Genomic DNA, 18324 nt, shown 5'->3' with positions numbered 1-18324 from the left:
AAACAAAATTTTAACAAAAATATTATTATTTATTATATCTTAATATGATTAAATGCAAATAAAAAGTTTTATTTTAGAATACTTTTTAATGGTACAAAAGAAAAATAACTTGTTACTTAATATCTTTTTATTTATTTATTTTTTTTATTTTAATCTACAATTTTTGGAGATTAATAATTCTTTTTTCCCTATTTTATTTATAATATGATAATTTTTTAACATCTGGTATCAATTTTAGTCTATTTTCTATTATAATTTCATTGCCATTAAATATTTGATTTATTATTTTATGTATGAAAAATCATTTTAATATATTTGTTCTTTTTTTTATCATGATAAGTGAAAATAATTTTTTTTTACTTCCTTGAAACTTTCAATAATAGTTATACTTTTTAATTTTAAAAAGAATCCATTAATATTTGAATAATACATTTTTATGTAATTTTTTTTTTATCTTTGTTAGTATATGTTTTTTTGATAATAAAAATAGTAGTTCTATTTTTGAGTATAAACTTTAAAAGTGTTAATATTCATATTGAGATAATAAAATGTAAATATTAATAATAAAGTATTTGTTTTGGTAAAATATAATAATTTTATATGTATTTAATATATATGGCAAATTGTGTTTTGTAGAGAGAAAGAATTGTGTTAATTAAATATGACATTAATAATAATCAAAAGAAAAAATTGATAAAATCTTAGGTATGTTAATAAGTAAAGGTGTCAAATATAGATTACAATATAAGATTATAATCAAAAATAGAATAGTTAAAATTATTGATATCTATTATAATAATAATTTTTAAATTATGAAAAATATTTTTCTTATAATATAAAGGTTAAAAACATTTTCTGGATGAGTGAAGGACATTCCAAATAGGTAACTGGAGGTAATTGAGAATCACTTATTAAAAGTTAAGAAAAAATAGAAATTTTAATAAAAAGGACATGGATAACTATTTATAGAAGGTTGTATTTATAAATATCTATACAATTATAAAATATTATTAATGATAAGGAGAAAAGATAATTAAATTTAATGGATATAATTTCATGGTAAAATAATTTTTAACATATATCATTTGATGTTGGATCATAGACAATTAAAATATTGTTTATTCATACTTTACATGATAATTTATTGCTTTTCTATATTTCAAAAGAAATTTTTTTTATTAAAGTAATATAAAAATTTTGCATAAATAGTATAAAATCTTTTTTATTATAACAGTTATAATTTTAAAAAAAAAAAATTAATATATATATATATATATGTATTTTTTGAAAGTATTTAATAATATAAAAATATTATGTGTTTGAAATAAATGAAAGTATAGTCAATATTTATTGATAGCATTTGTGACTTTTATCATTTAATATGATATATTAATTGTTATTTATAAAATGTTAAAGTAGCTTATTGTTTTTATCATTATCTATGATTTTTATTTTATGTCTTTTTTTTTTGAAAAATTTTTAATTATCTTATCATTTTTTTATAATTGTTATTTTGATATATTAATATAAACATATGTATACATATACAATACATAATAATAGTTAATTTTCATTAAAGTATTTATATTTACATTAAAACAAAAAGTCTACTTATATATTTAATATTATTGTCTACAAAGATTATTACTAATAACCTTTGTAGATCTTTCTTCTATACAACTTTTAATAGCTTGATCAAAAATAAATATATTTTATATATTAATTCTATAAACATTAAACAGTAATGTTCTACTTTTTATAATTTAAATGATTAATAAATTACAAATACCTCTTTCTTTTGTTTTATCTTTTTTTCCTAATCATCTTGATAATCATGTACTATAAAATTTTATATTTTAAAATTCTTTTGATTAAATAGTCAAATAATATTGTGTGATGGTCAAAAGAAAAATAATAATAAACATTTTAAAAAAAAAAATTTGTATGATGAAAAAGGAAAAATAAACATATAATGGTTTTTTTTTTAACTCCTTAACAAAATAAAATAATTTTAAAGTTATTATATGAAAAGGATACACACTTTCTATCATTTAATATAATCTATCAATATTATTTACTATGATGACTAACTTCTCAATTATTAATACTATTTTGTGGAGTGACTCCAAAAATCTAGAAACTTTTTTTTTTCTATTCTTTTAATTGCTTTAAAGAGAATTTTTTTTTCTTTTAAAGAGAAAAGAAGACAAATGTCATTCTGGTTAATTTTATTTTGATATTGAGAAATTTTATATATTTATTTTTAATTGTTATTAATTATATTTTTTATCAAAATATTGTCAATTATATATATATATATTTCTACTTTTATTTATTTACTTTTTTTTTGAATAATTAAACGATTGAAGAAATAATTTTGTATAGCTATAAAAAAAATATTTTTTTTTCTCAGATAATTGCCATTAAGAAATTTTTTTTTTCTAATATATACTAAAAATAAATATCTATGTACATATATATATATATATATATCTATAAATATTCTAGTTAATCGTATGGATTATTAAACATTTTTTTTTTCAAAAAAAAGAAAAATAAAATCACTATTTTCAAGTTTCATTTAACCTACCTCTTTTAATATTTATTTTTTTTAGTAAATAAAATAATGTATAATTATCTTTTGATTAATATAACTTTCTTGTAACATATAACAATAGATAAAATAAATTATTTAAATTAATAGTAGAAAAAAAAAATACATTAGTAGAATATAATTTTATCTATATACTTTTGTAAAACTAGAAATATTATGACAACTCTTGAGAAAATATCATATTTTCAAATTTTTTTTTTCTACTTATTACCTTTAATCTTTTTAAAACATATTTAAATTTAAAACTAACAAAAAATTGATTAAATAATTAACATTTCTTTTCTTCTTTTAATTATTTTTTATATCAAATATTAATCTTCACAATATCTATTTGCACTAATTCCTGTTCCTTGTATAAATAATCTTTTAGCGTACCTTTTATCCTAACTTCCAGATATCCGGCTAAGTAAATAATACAATGCTATATGTTCATTATTCAAAGATTTTAGCTTTACCTATTTTCTTTTGTACCAACTATAAACATTACCTTACCTTTCACCATCATAAATAAAATTGTTAAAAATTTTTTAAAATCGTCATCTTGGTATGAAGATACATTATCAGTTGACAAAAGTTTATATATATATAAAAAAAGTTAAAAAAAAATTTTTTTGATTTCTTTTATTATATTATATTTGTAACATTTCATTTAACTTTTACAATTCATCTCTTCACTAACGTTTGTTTAAAGATTATTTTTTAGAAATCGTTTTATTTTAACTTACTCATGATTCTTGGTGGACTATATTATATATATATATATATTTTTTTGTATGTATATCTGTTCTTTATTATAATTATATATACGTATATATATATATATTTTTATTATAACAATAAAAAAAAAGAATCTTATTCTTTTATTATTTAACTTTTATAATAATAGCTTATTATCATTTAAAATATTTTTTCAATTAGGTTATTTTATAATTAGAAACAATTATATATATATTTTTCTTTGAATAAATTATCTTTTTAAAATAAAAACAAAATGTTTATCTACATTTTTTATGATATTCTAATAATTTATTATTCTTGATATATATATATATATTTATTATACACTTTTCTGGAGATATAAAAGATATGTATTAAGTATATATATTAAAATAGATAAAACATTGATCTTTTATCATCATCTAGCGTCTTCAAATCTACATAATTTTTAAGTATCAAAGCATCTGTACTTTACCAAGTAATACATATACATATTATCACTACCTCATTTCTCTATTTTAACAAGAAGTGATGGTAGTAAAAATTTTTAAAAGATATATGTAAATAATATATTATTTCTATAAAGTAAAAATCGTGGCATCAATAACAAAGATAACATTATTTGATACAATATATATTTTATATATTACATTTATTTTCAAGGCTTTTAACTCTTAATATTAAAATTAACCATTTATTTACACCTTATCCACCCATATAATAATACATTATACTGTGTAAAAGTATTATCAATTAAATTGAAGTTGTTAATCAAGTATCAAAAATTTTAATGTGTTCCTTAATTTCTGATTTTTATGCCTATATATATATTTTTTATTTTTACTTCTTTTTCTCATCATTTGTGTAATGGATCAAGGATGTTTTTTTTTTTCTTTTTCATCATATTATTATAAATGTATATATTTTAAAATAATAATAAATAAACATACATTTTAATAAAAATTTTAAATAGTGGAAAAGCTAAGGTTGTCATTTAAATGATAAACTAAAAGAAAAATTTTTATTATTTTATCATGCTGTTTAAAAATATTTTCTCATTACTTTTATTTCCTTAATTTATATAATATATAATTTTTTTTAATTATTTAACAAAAGAAATGATTATTTTTTTTACCTATCATAATGTTAAAAAGAAATATAACAATTTTGGTTTAAGAAAAATAGTTAAATAGTATTATTGTTAATTTAACAAGAAAAAAAAATAATAATAATAAAATTATATTTGTCTTACCTTAATGTCAACAAAATATGATAAATATTCTATAAACTAAAAAATTTTTTAATCTCCCAACTACTTTTTATCTATTATATATATATATATTTATTATATATTTAATATTATTTTGAAGACAAAAATTTTTGTGATGTTAATTAGCGTTATTGGATAAATTATAAATAATTAGATATTTGCATTTATACGTACATTTACTAAAATATTTTCTATGTTAAATAAAAACATATTTTTATGCATATATTTATCTTAACTTCTTTTAAATCAATTTATAACGCTTCATTAAATAATATAAAGCTAAAAATGACATTCCTTCAAAATTAATACCTACCTTTATTTAATATATTGTTTGAAGATAGATATAGAAAAGCGAGAAGTTGATTTTTTTTTTTTGTTAAAAATTTTTAATTTTAACGCTCAGTATATAGTAGTATTTAATTAGAAGACAATCATATTTTTCAGGTGTAAAAATTTTGAAAAATTTTATCTATAAGTAGAATTATTTATTGTTAAATTTTTGGATAATTTTAAATTACTACTATTCACTTCTATCTATATTTAATTAAAAAAAAAAAGTATCAATAATATATTTTTAATTTGAAATAAAGATGGTTGAGGAGAAATTTACATGTAGGATACAATATCTTAATGATGGTGATCCATTTGTTACAACATCTACATGTTATTTAGAACCTATGAGACAAGTTACTTTTTCTTTTCAATTACATACTCCTATTGGAGATCAAATTGGAGATGTTATTAGAAGTATAAGAGCACCTCATAAAGTAAATTTTTATTTTTTATTTATTTAATGTAAAAAAAAAATTAATTATTTTTATAGAGTGGTGATGCAGCATTACAATTATTTAGAAAATTAGAAAATGGTGCTGATGATTTTGGTACATATTTAGATTCAGATATGACATTATCTGAACAACAAGATGAATTACAAATATTACAAAATGATCCGTAAGTTTTATTTATTTTTTTTTTTATTTATTATTTAAAAAAAAAATGTCCAAAATTTATGATGCATCATCAAATGGTTAAAAATGAAGAAGTTTTATAAGAATAAAAATAAATATTAATTATTATTATATTTTTTTTAAGAAATTTATCATTTTCTTAAATATTTATGATAAAAATTAATATAAATATTTAATGATAAAAAGACAATTTAAAAGTACATATCCATTGGGGATAGTAAAAGAATCACACCTAAAATTAGATCACATCATTATAAATAAATGTATGTAAATGTCTTTTGTAAGATCATTTAATCTTTTACTTCTAAAATATCATTAATAACCGCAAAGAGATAGTTTTATTAATCATAAAATGTCTCTCTTAATATATTTATATGAATAACCTTTCTTATCAAAAAGAGATGTTGTAATTTATATTAAAATTATTAATATACCCCCTCCATTGGTAAAAACCTTGGTTATGAATTAATTTAAGAAGTATGTTGGTATAACAAAAATAGTTATATATTTAAATCAAAAGAAGATATCTAATATATCTTTTAAATAGAGAAATTGAAAATAGTAAAGATCCACAAATGGGATGGGATGAGAAAGGGTTATAATTGTACGAATTTGATAAAATTCTTTTAAGACATTTTATATAATTTTGATAAAATTATATCTTATAACTTACTTGGATTGATTTTGTATTTATTGGCCTTCAAAAATATTTTTACTATTTATTTTATTCTATGGTATACATATATGTATATATGTTTATTATTAAATTACAATGACTGAATATAATTCTTGGAATGGAAATCGTTATATTAATAAGAATAATCATTTAAAGATGCGCCTTGGCACTTCTGTTGTAAGTGATATTTCTTCTAATTCCTCTTCAATAACTTCAAGTACCTTAACACCATGGAAATGTTATTCTATTGACATTGATTGTGATGGTCCTCCATTATCTAGTGGACCATTAAAAAGTATTCATGATGACTATACTACATCAACATTACCATCAAGAGGAAGTAATAAAAAAAAAAATTTAATATCTAAATCATTTCAAACAAAAGCAGCCACAGTTGAAGAACATAAAAATGATTCAATAACCAATTATTTAAGAGATAAAGTTGGAATAAGTGGTGGTAGAAATCTTCATGAACCTCTAAATATTAAACCAATAAATTTAATTTCAAGGGACAAATTAATAAATGGAAGTAATGAAATTATAAAAAATGAAAAGAATAGTATTGCATCTAAAATTAATAATATTATTCCATTAAATGGTTTACAAAAAAAGATAACATCACCAAAAAAACAATGGTTTTCAACATCAATTGATGAGATAGAAGGAAATTCATATCATAAAAATCATTCATCAATTAAACCATTTACACTTGATTCTGTTTCACAATATATTGATGATGATGTAACACCTGAATATAATGAAAAAAATATTATCAATTCTAATGATACAATAAAAAAGAATTTTCTTGAATTTTCAACAACAAAAAATTCATACAAAGATGTATATGAAAACAAAAAGGATAATAATATGCGGTATAATGAAAAGAATAATAATATGGATAAATGTAACATTAAAGAAATTAATAAGAATGTTAATGATTATAAGATTAATGAAGAAAATGTATTAAAAAATTATAAATCCATTGATGAGATTAACATAACGAGGGGTGGAATAAAAAATTTAATTAAAGAGTATTCTCAAAAACAGGATGATGTTGACAAAAGTAGTATGGTTAATGAAAGAGTTCCATTTACCATTAAACGTTTATCTAATAATAAAAATGTTTATAATGATATTAATGAAAATAAGATAGTTTCTGATACATTATTACCTTTATCTTCTACTACTACTACTATTACTAATAATAATAATAATAATAATACCACTATATATTCAGAAATTTCTACAACAACAACATTTGGAAAAAAAGATTTAATAAATGATTGTAATAATAATACAATTAATAATATTCATACAAAAACAACTTTTGGAAAAAATGTACCATCAAATGAGGATGATACTTTAATGAGTGTAGATGATGCATACAATATTTTAGGCTTAACTAGGTTGTTTCAAAACATAATTTTTATTTTTTTAAATAATATATAATATTTAATTAATTTTTTTTTAGAAAAAGTAGTCTTGTTGTAAGGACACAAACATCATTACGTGTAAAAATAATGATTGAAAAATTATTATACTCCTCTGGTAGAGATCAACGCCGAGCTTTATTTGCATTAAAAAAAGTATTTCAAGATGATAAAGATTTGGTTCCTGAATTTGTTCAATCTGAAGGATTAGATTCATTAATTAAATTAGGAAGAATCTCTGATCAAAATCATCAAAATTATATTTTAAGAGCATTGGGGCAAATTATGTTATATGTTGATGGTATGAATGGAATTATTGCTCATAATGATACAATTAAATGGTTTTATGAATTATTAGATTCACCAGTAAGTTTTTTTTAAATATTTTTAATAAAGTTTAGAGCTTCTAAATATGCTATTTATTAATGCTTTATTTTATAAATATATATGTAAATAAATTTATTTTTAAAAAAAAAAATGTCCTTGTTTTAGTTGATGAATGAAGAAGAAAGAAGAGAAATGAGTCCTTTAAGATTAGAATGGGTAAATATATCTTAACTTTTTATTTATTTATTAACATGTCTTTTAATTATCTAATCGATATTGTCTTGCTTATAATCATTTTTACCATTTATAATATATTTATATTTATATTTTATTTATTAATTAATATTTTATTACAGTATCGTCTTGTTGTAAAAACTGCATTAAAACTTTTATTAGTCTTTGTTGAATATACTGATTCAAATAGTTTACTCCTCCTGGCATCTGTTACAGCAGTTGATCGTGAAAATAATAGACAACCATGGTATAGTATTATGAGAATTTTACGAGAACGTAATGCAACAGATGAAGAAACTCTAGTATATGGAATGACTGTTATAAATAAAACATTAGATGGTATTCCAGATCAAGATACATATTATGATATTGTAGATTCATTAGAAGTACAGGGTATAGAAGAATGTTTAAAAGCAATGAATAGTATAGCAAATAAAGAATTACAAGATCAAGTAGCATTATATGAAAAAGTTTTAAAACAAGAAGATGCAGCAAATGATGAGAGTGATTCAAGTGATGGTTTAGTAGTTAAAATGAGACATAGTCAAATTAATAATGGAAATTATGATAGAAGTAGTTTTAGAAGAGATAAACAAGCTATTAATAATAATGGTATAAATATTGAAAAAGAAACTAAAAAATTCAGTGAAAATATTTCTAAATTTGAAAATGAAGCACAAAAATTAATGAAAGGTGATTGGATTAAAGATGATAAAAATGATAATGATAAAAATAGTATTCCTAAAAATAATTATGTAATGAAAAATAATTATGAAAGAAATGATATTAATAAAAATGGTGTTATACCTCCTAATAACAATAATAATAATCTTGATGGTAAAGAAAATTGTAGAAATGAAATAACTAAAAATGAAATTAAACATGATGAACCACCAGTTGTAATTGAGGATGAGGAACCAAAAGTAAAAGCACCACCACCATCATTTCCATCAATGTTATTTTCTCCAACTGAAAAAGTATCAATGGAATTTCCTGAAACTGTTGATAATAAAAAAGAAGAACCAACTATTAAACCAATGATGAAAACAAGACATGATGATGAAGAAGATGGTGTATCAAATAATTTTGCAGCTCAATTACGAAAACGTGCTCAAATGAGAGAAGAAAACTCTACAAGAAGTGGATTATTTGAAAGTAAACAAAGTGAATCTGAAATTAATTGGAAAAAAGCTGCTGAAAATTTGAAACATAAACCATTAATTATTAATGATTTAGATTTTTCAGAATTTCATGATGATCAATTTGAGCAGGATCCTCTTGTTTTAGCTAGAATGGCACAAAATAATATTAGAAATGAAAATCTTTTATCTGGTGGTCCACCACCACCTCCACCTCCTAATATGATAAAAGGAATACCACCAGCACCACCAAATATTCCACCACCATTGTCATTTGGTAAAAAAGATGGTAGAGAATCATCACCTCCTTCATCTAAAGCAGCATTAGTTAAAATGCATTGGAAGGAAGTTGTAGCAGAACCACCACCAGTACCAACATTAAAAAATAAGGGTACATTTTGGAAAAAAGTTGAAACACCTCAAATTGATACATCAAAACTAGCAAAACTTTTTGAAATGAAACAAGAAAAACAGATACTTAAAAAAGCAAATGGTGAAGTTAAACCACAAGTTTTACAAGTTTTATCAATGAAAAGATCACAAGCAATAAATATTGGTTTAACAAAATTACCACCAATAAATGCTATACCAGCAGCAATTATGAAATTTGATTCATTAGTTCTTAATAAAGAAGGTATTGAAAAGATATTACAAACAATGATGCCAACAGTTGCTGAAATTGAGTTAATTCAAAATAAAATGGCAGAAAATCCAGATATGCCATTAGGACATGCTGAACAATTTTTGTTAAAACTTTATCAAATACCATGTTTATTAGAAAGATTAAAATTATGGTTATTTACATTAGATTATAAAAATTGTGAAAAAGATATAGCTGAACCATTAATGGATTTACAATTAGCAATGAAAGAAATAGAATATTCAAAGACATTTCGTACAGCTATGGGTATGTTATTAACAATAGGAAATGCATTAAATGGAACAGAAATACAAGGATTTCAATTAGATTATCTAACTAAGGCATCAGAAGTCAAAGATCCTGTTTATAAACACACATTAACATATCATTTAGCTGAGTATATGATTGACACATACTCTGATGGAACAGATTTATATTCAGAATTTGGTGCTGTAGCTAGATCAGCAAGAATTGATTATGAAGAGTTACATGAAAATTTAAAGAAATTAGAACAAGATTGTAAAGCATCATGGGATTATTTAAATAAAATTAGTCAAAAAGAAAGTACACATTCAATGAAACAAAAAATTGATGAATATCTTAGTGATGTTGCTAAAAGGATACATCAATTAAAAAATATTTATAGGTTAACTATTAATAGATGGCATGCATTTTTATTATTTTTTGGGTATACAGTACAAGATATTCCTAATCAAAAACCAATGACAGTTTGTAAAATGGTTATTGAATTTGCCTTAGAATATAGAACTACAAGAGATAAAATTCTCCAACAAAGAAAAAGGTTGGCTGATAAAAGAGAAAGGAACAAAACTAGAGGTAAAATGTGGGCATTAGAAAAACAAAACAATCAAGAAAATAGTTCAAATGTTGGAAGAAGAAGGCAATTTGTTCAAAATGATTCAGATAGACATGATGAGATGGCTAAAATGTTAACAGGTGGGGATGATTCATTGAATCGTCGTCGAATTAGACCAACTCCAGAAAGAACAGCTGAGCAAACTATAATAGCTAAAAGAGAAGCTTTACGATCAACCCCAGGACCTAATGGTGGTGAAACAAATGATGGAGACGATGAAATATTAGATGGTTTAGTGAAAGCTGCAACCATTCAATCTGAACCAAGAGATAATAGAAGGAAAGCTAGACAATTTAACAGAAAATCTCTTCGTAGAACTAGAACATTGAAATTAGTTGATGATCAACTTGGGTCAGTTCTTAATAACTATTAAACATTTGTGTCAGAAGAATCTAACACATTTCCGGTAAAATAATGTTTAGAGAGAAAGAAAAAACAAAAACTTATAAATATAAAAAAGTTTTTATTTTGTATAAAATTATTTTTCTTTCATTCAACATTTGTACATTTAGTAATTTTTTCAAATTGTAATAATTACTTTTATTATAAATACTTTATTCAATTATCTATACTTATATTAATGAAAGAATGTTAAAATTTAATTTACACAAATAACAAGTTATTGTCAATTTTATTTTTTATCAATACCATAATTAATTTTAATTAGAAATGATAGTTATTTTTTGAAATAAAAAATTTTCATTGCCAAAAATAATGTATTTTTATTTTTATGTTGTTAATGATTACCTGATTTATAAATTTTTTTCATCAATTATATTGAATTTGTATTAATAGAATTAATTTCTAAACATTTTTTTTTACTAAAAATATTTAAAACTTTTTAGATATAATTTTTAAAAATATTTTACTAAATAATCATCTCACTGATATGTTATTTTCATTATTCTATAAAAACCTTAACATTTCTCCTTTTAAAGATGTCTTACCGTGAAAAAAAACAAATTGGTATAACGTAATTTTTGGGAAGAAGAAAAAAGCGCAAAATTAAATGCATTACAAATTGTAGAAATATTTGTTTTTCTTAGATTATAATTTTTATTTATTCCATCTAATTATGGTTAGTTTTTTGTCATCAACTGGTGGAGGATTAGGAGGAGGATTATTTGGTAATACAAGTACTGGAACAACTTCTTTGTTTGGTTCAAAACGTAAGTTTAATTTTAATAATTAATAAAAATTAAATTTTTTTTAGCAACAACTGGAGGAGGATTATTTGGATCAACAAGTCTTATGAGTACAGCTCCTACGACGACTAATTTACTAAATCAAACTATTATTAAACCCAATACGGTACATGATTTAATACAAGGTGCTGAAGCTTTAGCTAAATCGGTTTCAGGACCAGAATTATATGGAGACAAAAGAGATGAGATAGTTGCAAAATTAAATCAATTATCAGCAGCTTCAGGTATTGGAAAAGGTTACTATAAACACGATGCTCCACAAGTAGATTACTCTCCAGAAGGAATATTTTATAGACTTAAGTCTGTTGGTTATAATCGTCAAAGTAATTACAAAGATGCTGATGGAATAGTAGGTATGGTAATGAAGACATCTCCATCAAATGTTGCTACAAAAGAACAACGTCAAAAAGTAATTGATGCATTGTTTGTAATTCTTGGTTCTAAGCCAACTGTTCATGCACATGTAGAAAATGTTAAACCATTAACAGATGATTTAGTTGAGTTTCTTTTTTATGTTTATGATAAAGCTAAAGGAAGAGTATCGGCAAAGGATGTAGCACAATTTTTTAACCAAACTGCTCAATTTCAACAGCTTCAAAATCAACTTCAATGTGTTAAAATCACACCAAGAACACAGGTATCTGAACAAGAATTAATGAATTATTTAAAGCAACCACCAATAGGATATGATTTAATATTTTGGAAACAATGTGTCAAAGAAAATCCTGATCCAAAAAATTTTATTCCATATCCAATACGTGGGTTTGAACAATTAAGAGAAAGGCAAAAACTTCAAATAGCTGAAATAAATCTTCAGGAAAACCTTATCAATGATCTTCGTGAAAGATTACATACTGTGCAAAGTGATATGTCAGTATTACAAAATGAATATATTTCAATAAAACAAACAAAAAAACAGTTATCACATAGATTACTAAGAATTCTAGCTACTCAAGTACTTCTTCAAAAGTATTGTAAAGCTTTAGATAGTGATGATGAAAGATTACATGCAGCGCTAGAAACTGTCAATGCTCATTTAAATGCACCGGGACAAATTAAGGAGAAAATTATAGATTTGTTAAATAAAGTTGAAACTAATTCGGATGTATGGAAGGCACAAAAACTTGGCGCAGCAAAAAATAAAAATGTAACAATTGATAAAGAACTAACTACTGATGAAGTTAATCATATCCGAAGATATCTAACACGTTGTCGTGGGTCTTTGGAACAAATGACTAAAAAAATTGAAAAAACAAAGAAAGATCTTGACATTGTAATGAAAGAAATGTAATGTTTCAAATTTTTTTCCTATTTGTATATAACCTTTAAATTTATTCTTTTTTTAAATAAAAATTGAATTACAAGCGACAACTTTATTTTTTTTATATTTTTTGAATAAAATTACGCTAATAAAAAGGATATGCCATATTTATGTATGTTAAATTACACATATGATTTAATTATATTTTATCTATGTATACATTTTTCTAAATATGTTTTTGAATTTCATCATAAATAGCTAGAACAAGAGCACCACCAGTTCCACGGAAGACATTTGATAAAGCACCCTTGAACATAGCACCCATACCTTCATTTTTAATAATTTTTACAGCACAGTCCCAAGTATTCTTGTAAAGAACATCCTTGCGTCCAGATTGCATCATCATACGCCTTCTAACAGTATCCCATGGATATGAAAGAATACCAGAGCCAACAGTAACAACTTGAGCAATAGCCCAGGTAGTAAAAAAGTTAAGTTTTTTACCATCTGGAGCAAAAACCATTTTAGCTGTATCAAACATTCCAAAATATGCAGCACGATATATAATGATTCCTTGAACAGAAACAAAAAATCCTCTATAAAGACCAATTGGACCATCTGATTTAACAATCTTAACAAGACAATCTCCTAATCCTTTAAATTCTCTTGATGATCCTTTACCAATATCAGCAGCAAGTCTAGTACGAGCAAAATCAAGTGGGTATACAAAACAAAGTGAAGCAGCTCCAGCACAACCACCAGAAGCTAGATTACCAGCAAAATATTTCCAAAAATCATTTTTTTTATGAAGTCCATCTGTAAACATTTTATTGAATGTATCCTTGAAAGCAAAATTTAAAGCTTGAGTGGGAAAATATCTAATAACATTAGCTAAATTTCCTCTCCACAATGCAGCTACACCTTGCTCTTTTGGTACACGAACAAGGACATCCATAATTCCTTTGTATCTGTTTTCTTTTGAAATGGTTGTTGAAACATCTTGAACTTGGAGAAGAAGTTTGACACGTTCAATTGGTGCAACAGCAGTTTTTGATACTGCAGCTGCAGTACCACCAGAAGCTAAATCAATTAAAAATTTTCTTGAATTAAATCCTTCTTTTTGTTTATTCTTAGATTCTTTTTTATCAGAAGTCATTGTAATTAATTATAGAATATAAAAAATTAAGCAATAGAAAATTTAAATTGACGTAAGATTTTTCACAGAATAGGAAAAAACAATCACCATTTAATACATTTTTTGTCATTATATATTATTGATATATTCAAAAATTAATAAATTACAATAAAAAAATATATATGAAAATTAAATAAGTGTGGCACAATAATTAGGTAATATATTTTAATGAATATTTTTAAATTATTCAAATTTCTTTTTTTTTATATTTTTTAACATGTTATACCAAATTTATCAAAATGTCGAAGAATAATATTAAGTCTTAAATTTACTATACCCATAGAAACAGTATGTAACTTCATTAAATCTAAAGGGTTATCAAGTGTTGATAAAGATTTTAATTGTATACCACCACCAAGAAATTTTTGCATAATTTCATCTTTTGTTGAACCTTGTGGTTTCCATATTAAACATTTTACAAGATGTGAACCTGGTGTTGATGGGATAAATGTTGTACCATAACCTCTTATTTCCTGCCTATCATAATTATCTAAATGCCAAACTTCAAGATGTATTTTAGGCCAATTTTGAATTGTTTTGGTTGATAAATGAACATCAATTGGATGACAAAAATATGTTTTAGAAAGCGATGAAGTATCTGTTTGTGTTTGTCCTGATATTTCACCCTCAACCACTTTCCATCCTCCACCTATAAAATTTTATTATAATATTAAATATTTTTTATTATTAGAAAATTGTTATAATTTTAATGTAACCATTTTTTTAAAAAAAAATTTTTATATTGTTGCTATACAACTATTACACTTACCTACTTTCATAAGCCATTTACAGAAGAGAGATGTGTCTGAAAATTCTTCTGCGTCTAATATTTGTCCTATAACATGTACTTCAGCCATATCCTAAAGTTACAATTATATGTATGTATTATGTATTTTCATTAACCATATAAATATATCATACTCGTTGATTAAAAAGTACGATAAAATTAAAACAGAATTGCTTTTCTGTTTCTATAGTAACAAATAAATGTAACATTAGACTTAATGTTCAATTAAAAAACATATATAATCATGGAAAGAGAGATTAATATTATATGTTTATAATAAAAGTATTGGCAAATGTTAAAAATATAATAAAATGTATTAAAAAAAAAGATAGTAATATTTTATTATGAATTAAAGTATAAACAATGCTAAAAATCTTCTTTTTTGCTATACTTTAAATAATGGAAGATTTTCTTATTATTTTAGTATTTAAGGAGTCTTACATTGCTACACAATCATAAAATATTTTTGAAAAAAAATGTTTTTCTATTGTTAAAAAAAGGAGTGCAAATAAATATTGCATGTATATGTACTTAGATAAGAGAGAAAATTATAGTAAAAATACTTTTATTCTTTATAGGGTTTTTATTATTATGGATTAGGATTTGGCTTTTTTGGTAATGGTGGCAATGTATCATTCCTACAATTTTCAGGAATTTTTGATTCATAATGCCTCCATAGATAATGATTATATAATGATTGAGTCATCGGTGAAGCTCTTTCAATATCAGCCATATCAGCTTTACACTTCCTATTTTCAACTCTCCAGGTAATAGGATTAAAAAACAAAAAAATGCATTCTGATTGATTTGTAATTGAAGGATCAGTTGGTTTAGAAGGTGGTCTCTTAACCCATCCTTGTAAAATTTTATGATAATGCCATCCACGTTTTATTAAAGCATATGCTGCCATATTCTGATAAGCTTCTCTAGGAAAATTATAAAATATATGTATTAATGTTTCATCACCTAGTTTAGCCATATTTAAAGGTGGTAAATTTATTTTCCCTAAGCTTGAAAATTGATATTCTTTAGGTGTTTCTGTTATATGAGGATGAACAGCTATAGCACTTTCTGCAAATGGTCCTGCAAATTGTTTATAAACCATTACATCATCTTTTGCTCTTGGTATTCCAGTATTTTCAACTGGTATTCCAACTGTATGTACATGATTTTCAAGGCCTTTTTGGCATGCTCGAAAATGCTTCATAAACGCCGCCATTCCATATTCACCAACACTTTCATCAGACACTGTTGTACTTGCTAGACCACCATCCATTCTCATCATTGCTTGTGATTGTTGTGACAAAACATCAGAAGATAAATGAAAACCGGAACCACCAGGTAGTTGATTAGTGGAAAGAGAATCAGTAAGATTACCTCCTTTATCAATACTACTTGATGACTGATTAGGTTCTCTAGAAGATCCAGATAATTGTCCATTCTGAATAATATTATTCAAACCAGTCGGTGCATTAGCACCAGAAATTATCGAAGAAAATAAATGTGGCATTGCACCTGAGGAAGGAAAATTCATTGAGTTAGTCTAAAATATTAAAATTATTAAAAATAGCATTAATAAAATAACCAAAAGGTAAACATAATTATAAAAATAAGATTTAAAAAGTCTAGTTTACCTTCTGTTCATTATTTTTACTATTATCAGGAAATAGATAGTCTTTTAGGGTAAATTTAGAATTAATTAATAATGCATCTGATATATCTTCTATATTTCCTGGTTTAGAATTACCATCACTAGCCATAATAAAAGGTGCAAATTATAACAATAGTCCCTAGAATGTTTGATGAAAAATATTAAAAAAAAAAAAAGACCAAAGGTTATAATTAAAAAAAAATCTTAATTCTCTATAAAAATTCTAAACATCATTGATAAGATAAAAAAAATAACTAATAAGCTATAATTTATTAAAAGAAAATGATATTAAGGTGAATATTTTTATTCCACAACTTGTGATCTCTTGTAAAGAAAAACGAGTCACATTGTCCCAAAAAATTATTATTTCATTTAAGATATATTTTGGAGTATAAAAGTGTCTATGCAGTTTTATCTATAATGCTTCAAAGATTCAATAGAATAGTTAATGTAAGGACGTTAAAATTTTTAACATCTAGTAAGTATAATTTTAATTTCAAAAATATAATATAATATTAATTTTAGGTCCATCAAATAATCATGGAATATTACCTCCACGACCAATTAATGGTAATTTAAATATCCCAATGGACGATCATATAAATGAAAACAATAAGTTTACTATATTGCCCGGATATTATAAAAATATTAAAATATATTCTTTTCCTGAGTTAAATCCAAAAATAGTTGAAGCACCGACATTATTAAATATCTTAGATAAAATTGATCCTTCTTTAAATGATGACATATTAAAGGAAATAGAAGAACCTAATAAAAAAATATCGCCAATGTATTGTTCACCTAGATTAATGACTATAAGAAGAAAAAAAATGAATAAGTTTAAAAGAAGAAAACGTTATGACAGAGATTACCATAAATATCAAAAACATCATCGTCAAAAAAAAATAAAAGCAGAAAGAAAGTTTAGACAACAAATGGCATTACTAATTAAGGAGATGAATGAATTTGATCCACTTCAATTTGTAAGTAAAACTATTGAAACAGCAAAATATGAATGGACATCTTCTGTCGCACCTTCTGGTAGAAAAAAGTATCCACATTGGAGTCAATTAATGACATTAGAAGAAATTTATGGCATCGAAAAGAATAATTATATAGATAAACGATACGGTTATCCTACAACTGAAGATGCACAACAATTAGAACAAATGATAGATAAATATTTAAAAGAATATAAGAAGAAAAAGTAGGAAAAAGTGCTTATTGTTATAAATTAAATACAATTAATAGTTTGTATGTTGTTGGGATATTTTATATACTTTATAAATTAACGTTAGAAATTTTTTATTTTTAAAATAAAAAAAAAAGTATA

At 23.2% G+C, this 18324-nt stretch overlaps 7 protein-coding genes across 7 annotated transcripts; 4 read left to right on the top strand and 3 right to left on the bottom strand.

Moving 5' to 3' along the window:
* Nucleotides 1-5191: 5191 nt before the first annotated feature.
* On the top strand, nucleotides 5192-5556 carry SRAE_1000289800 (Hypothetical protein; the record flags this gene model as incomplete). The annotated part of the gene is made up of 2 exons (XM_024650027.1): nucleotides 5192-5368; nucleotides 5425-5556. 2 exons carry the CDS (start codon nucleotides 5192-5194, stop codon nucleotides 5554-5556), a joined length of 309 nt encoding a protein of 102 aa, XP_024503846.1.
* Nucleotides 5557-6341: 785 nt separating this feature from the next.
* SRAE_1000289700 (Armadillo-like helical domain and Formin, GTPase-binding and FH3 domain and Formin, FH2 domain and Armadillo-type fold domain-containing protein) lies at nucleotides 6342-11265 on the top strand (the record flags this gene model as incomplete). Its single annotated transcript, XM_024650026.1, has 4 exons — nucleotides 6342-7651; nucleotides 7717-8041; nucleotides 8168-8218; nucleotides 8359-11265. 4 exons carry the CDS (start codon nucleotides 6342-6344, stop codon nucleotides 11263-11265), a joined length of 4593 nt encoding a protein of 1530 aa, XP_024503845.1.
* A 702-nt stretch (nucleotides 11266-11967) lies between these two features.
* On the top strand, nucleotides 11968-13388 carry SRAE_1000289600 (Nucleoporin p54; the record flags this gene model as incomplete). The annotated part of the gene is made up of 2 exons (XM_024650025.1): nucleotides 11968-12061; nucleotides 12106-13388. 2 exons carry the CDS (start codon nucleotides 11968-11970, stop codon nucleotides 13386-13388), a joined length of 1377 nt encoding a protein of 458 aa, XP_024503844.1.
* Nucleotides 13389-13584: 196 nt separating this feature from the next.
* On the bottom strand, nucleotides 13585-14514 carry SRAE_1000289500 (ADP/ATP translocase 4; the record flags this gene model as incomplete). Its single annotated transcript, XM_024650024.1, has 1 exon — nucleotides 13585-14514. The coding sequence occupies one exon, from the start codon at nucleotides 14512-14514 to the stop codon at nucleotides 13585-13587; it is 930 nt and encodes a 309-aa protein (XP_024503843.1).
* A 251-nt stretch (nucleotides 14515-14765) lies between these two features.
* Nucleotides 14766-15410, bottom strand: SRAE_1000289400 (B9 domain family-containing protein; the record flags this gene model as incomplete). The annotated part of the gene is made up of 2 exons (XM_024650023.1): nucleotides 14766-15202; nucleotides 15323-15410. The coding sequence occupies 2 exons, from the start codon at nucleotides 15408-15410 to the stop codon at nucleotides 14766-14768; spliced, it is 525 nt and encodes a 174-aa protein (XP_024503842.1).
* A 519-nt stretch (nucleotides 15411-15929) lies between these two features.
* Nucleotides 15930-17100, bottom strand: SRAE_1000289300 (CCR4-NOT transcription complex subunit 2; the record flags this gene model as incomplete). Its single annotated transcript, XM_024650022.1, has 2 exons — nucleotides 15930-16883; nucleotides 16975-17100. The coding sequence occupies 2 exons, from the start codon at nucleotides 17098-17100 to the stop codon at nucleotides 15930-15932; spliced, it is 1080 nt and encodes a 359-aa protein (XP_024503841.1).
* A 311-nt stretch (nucleotides 17101-17411) lies between these two features.
* Nucleotides 17412-18202, top strand: SRAE_1000289200 (Hypothetical protein; the record flags this gene model as incomplete). The annotated part of the gene is made up of 2 exons (XM_024650021.1): nucleotides 17412-17469; nucleotides 17517-18202. 2 exons carry the CDS (start codon nucleotides 17412-17414, stop codon nucleotides 18200-18202), a joined length of 744 nt encoding a protein of 247 aa, XP_024503840.1.
* Nucleotides 18203-18324: the final 122 nt, after the last annotated feature.

Source organism: Strongyloides ratti (genome assembly GCF_001040885.1).
Source record: "Strongyloides ratti genome assembly S_ratti_ED321, chromosome : 1".
Lineage (NCBI taxonomy): Eukaryota > Metazoa > Nematoda > Chromadorea > Rhabditida > Strongyloididae > Strongyloides > Strongyloides ratti.
Note: the sequence above shows the minus strand (reverse complement) of the source record. Positions and strands in the feature narration are given on the sequence as shown.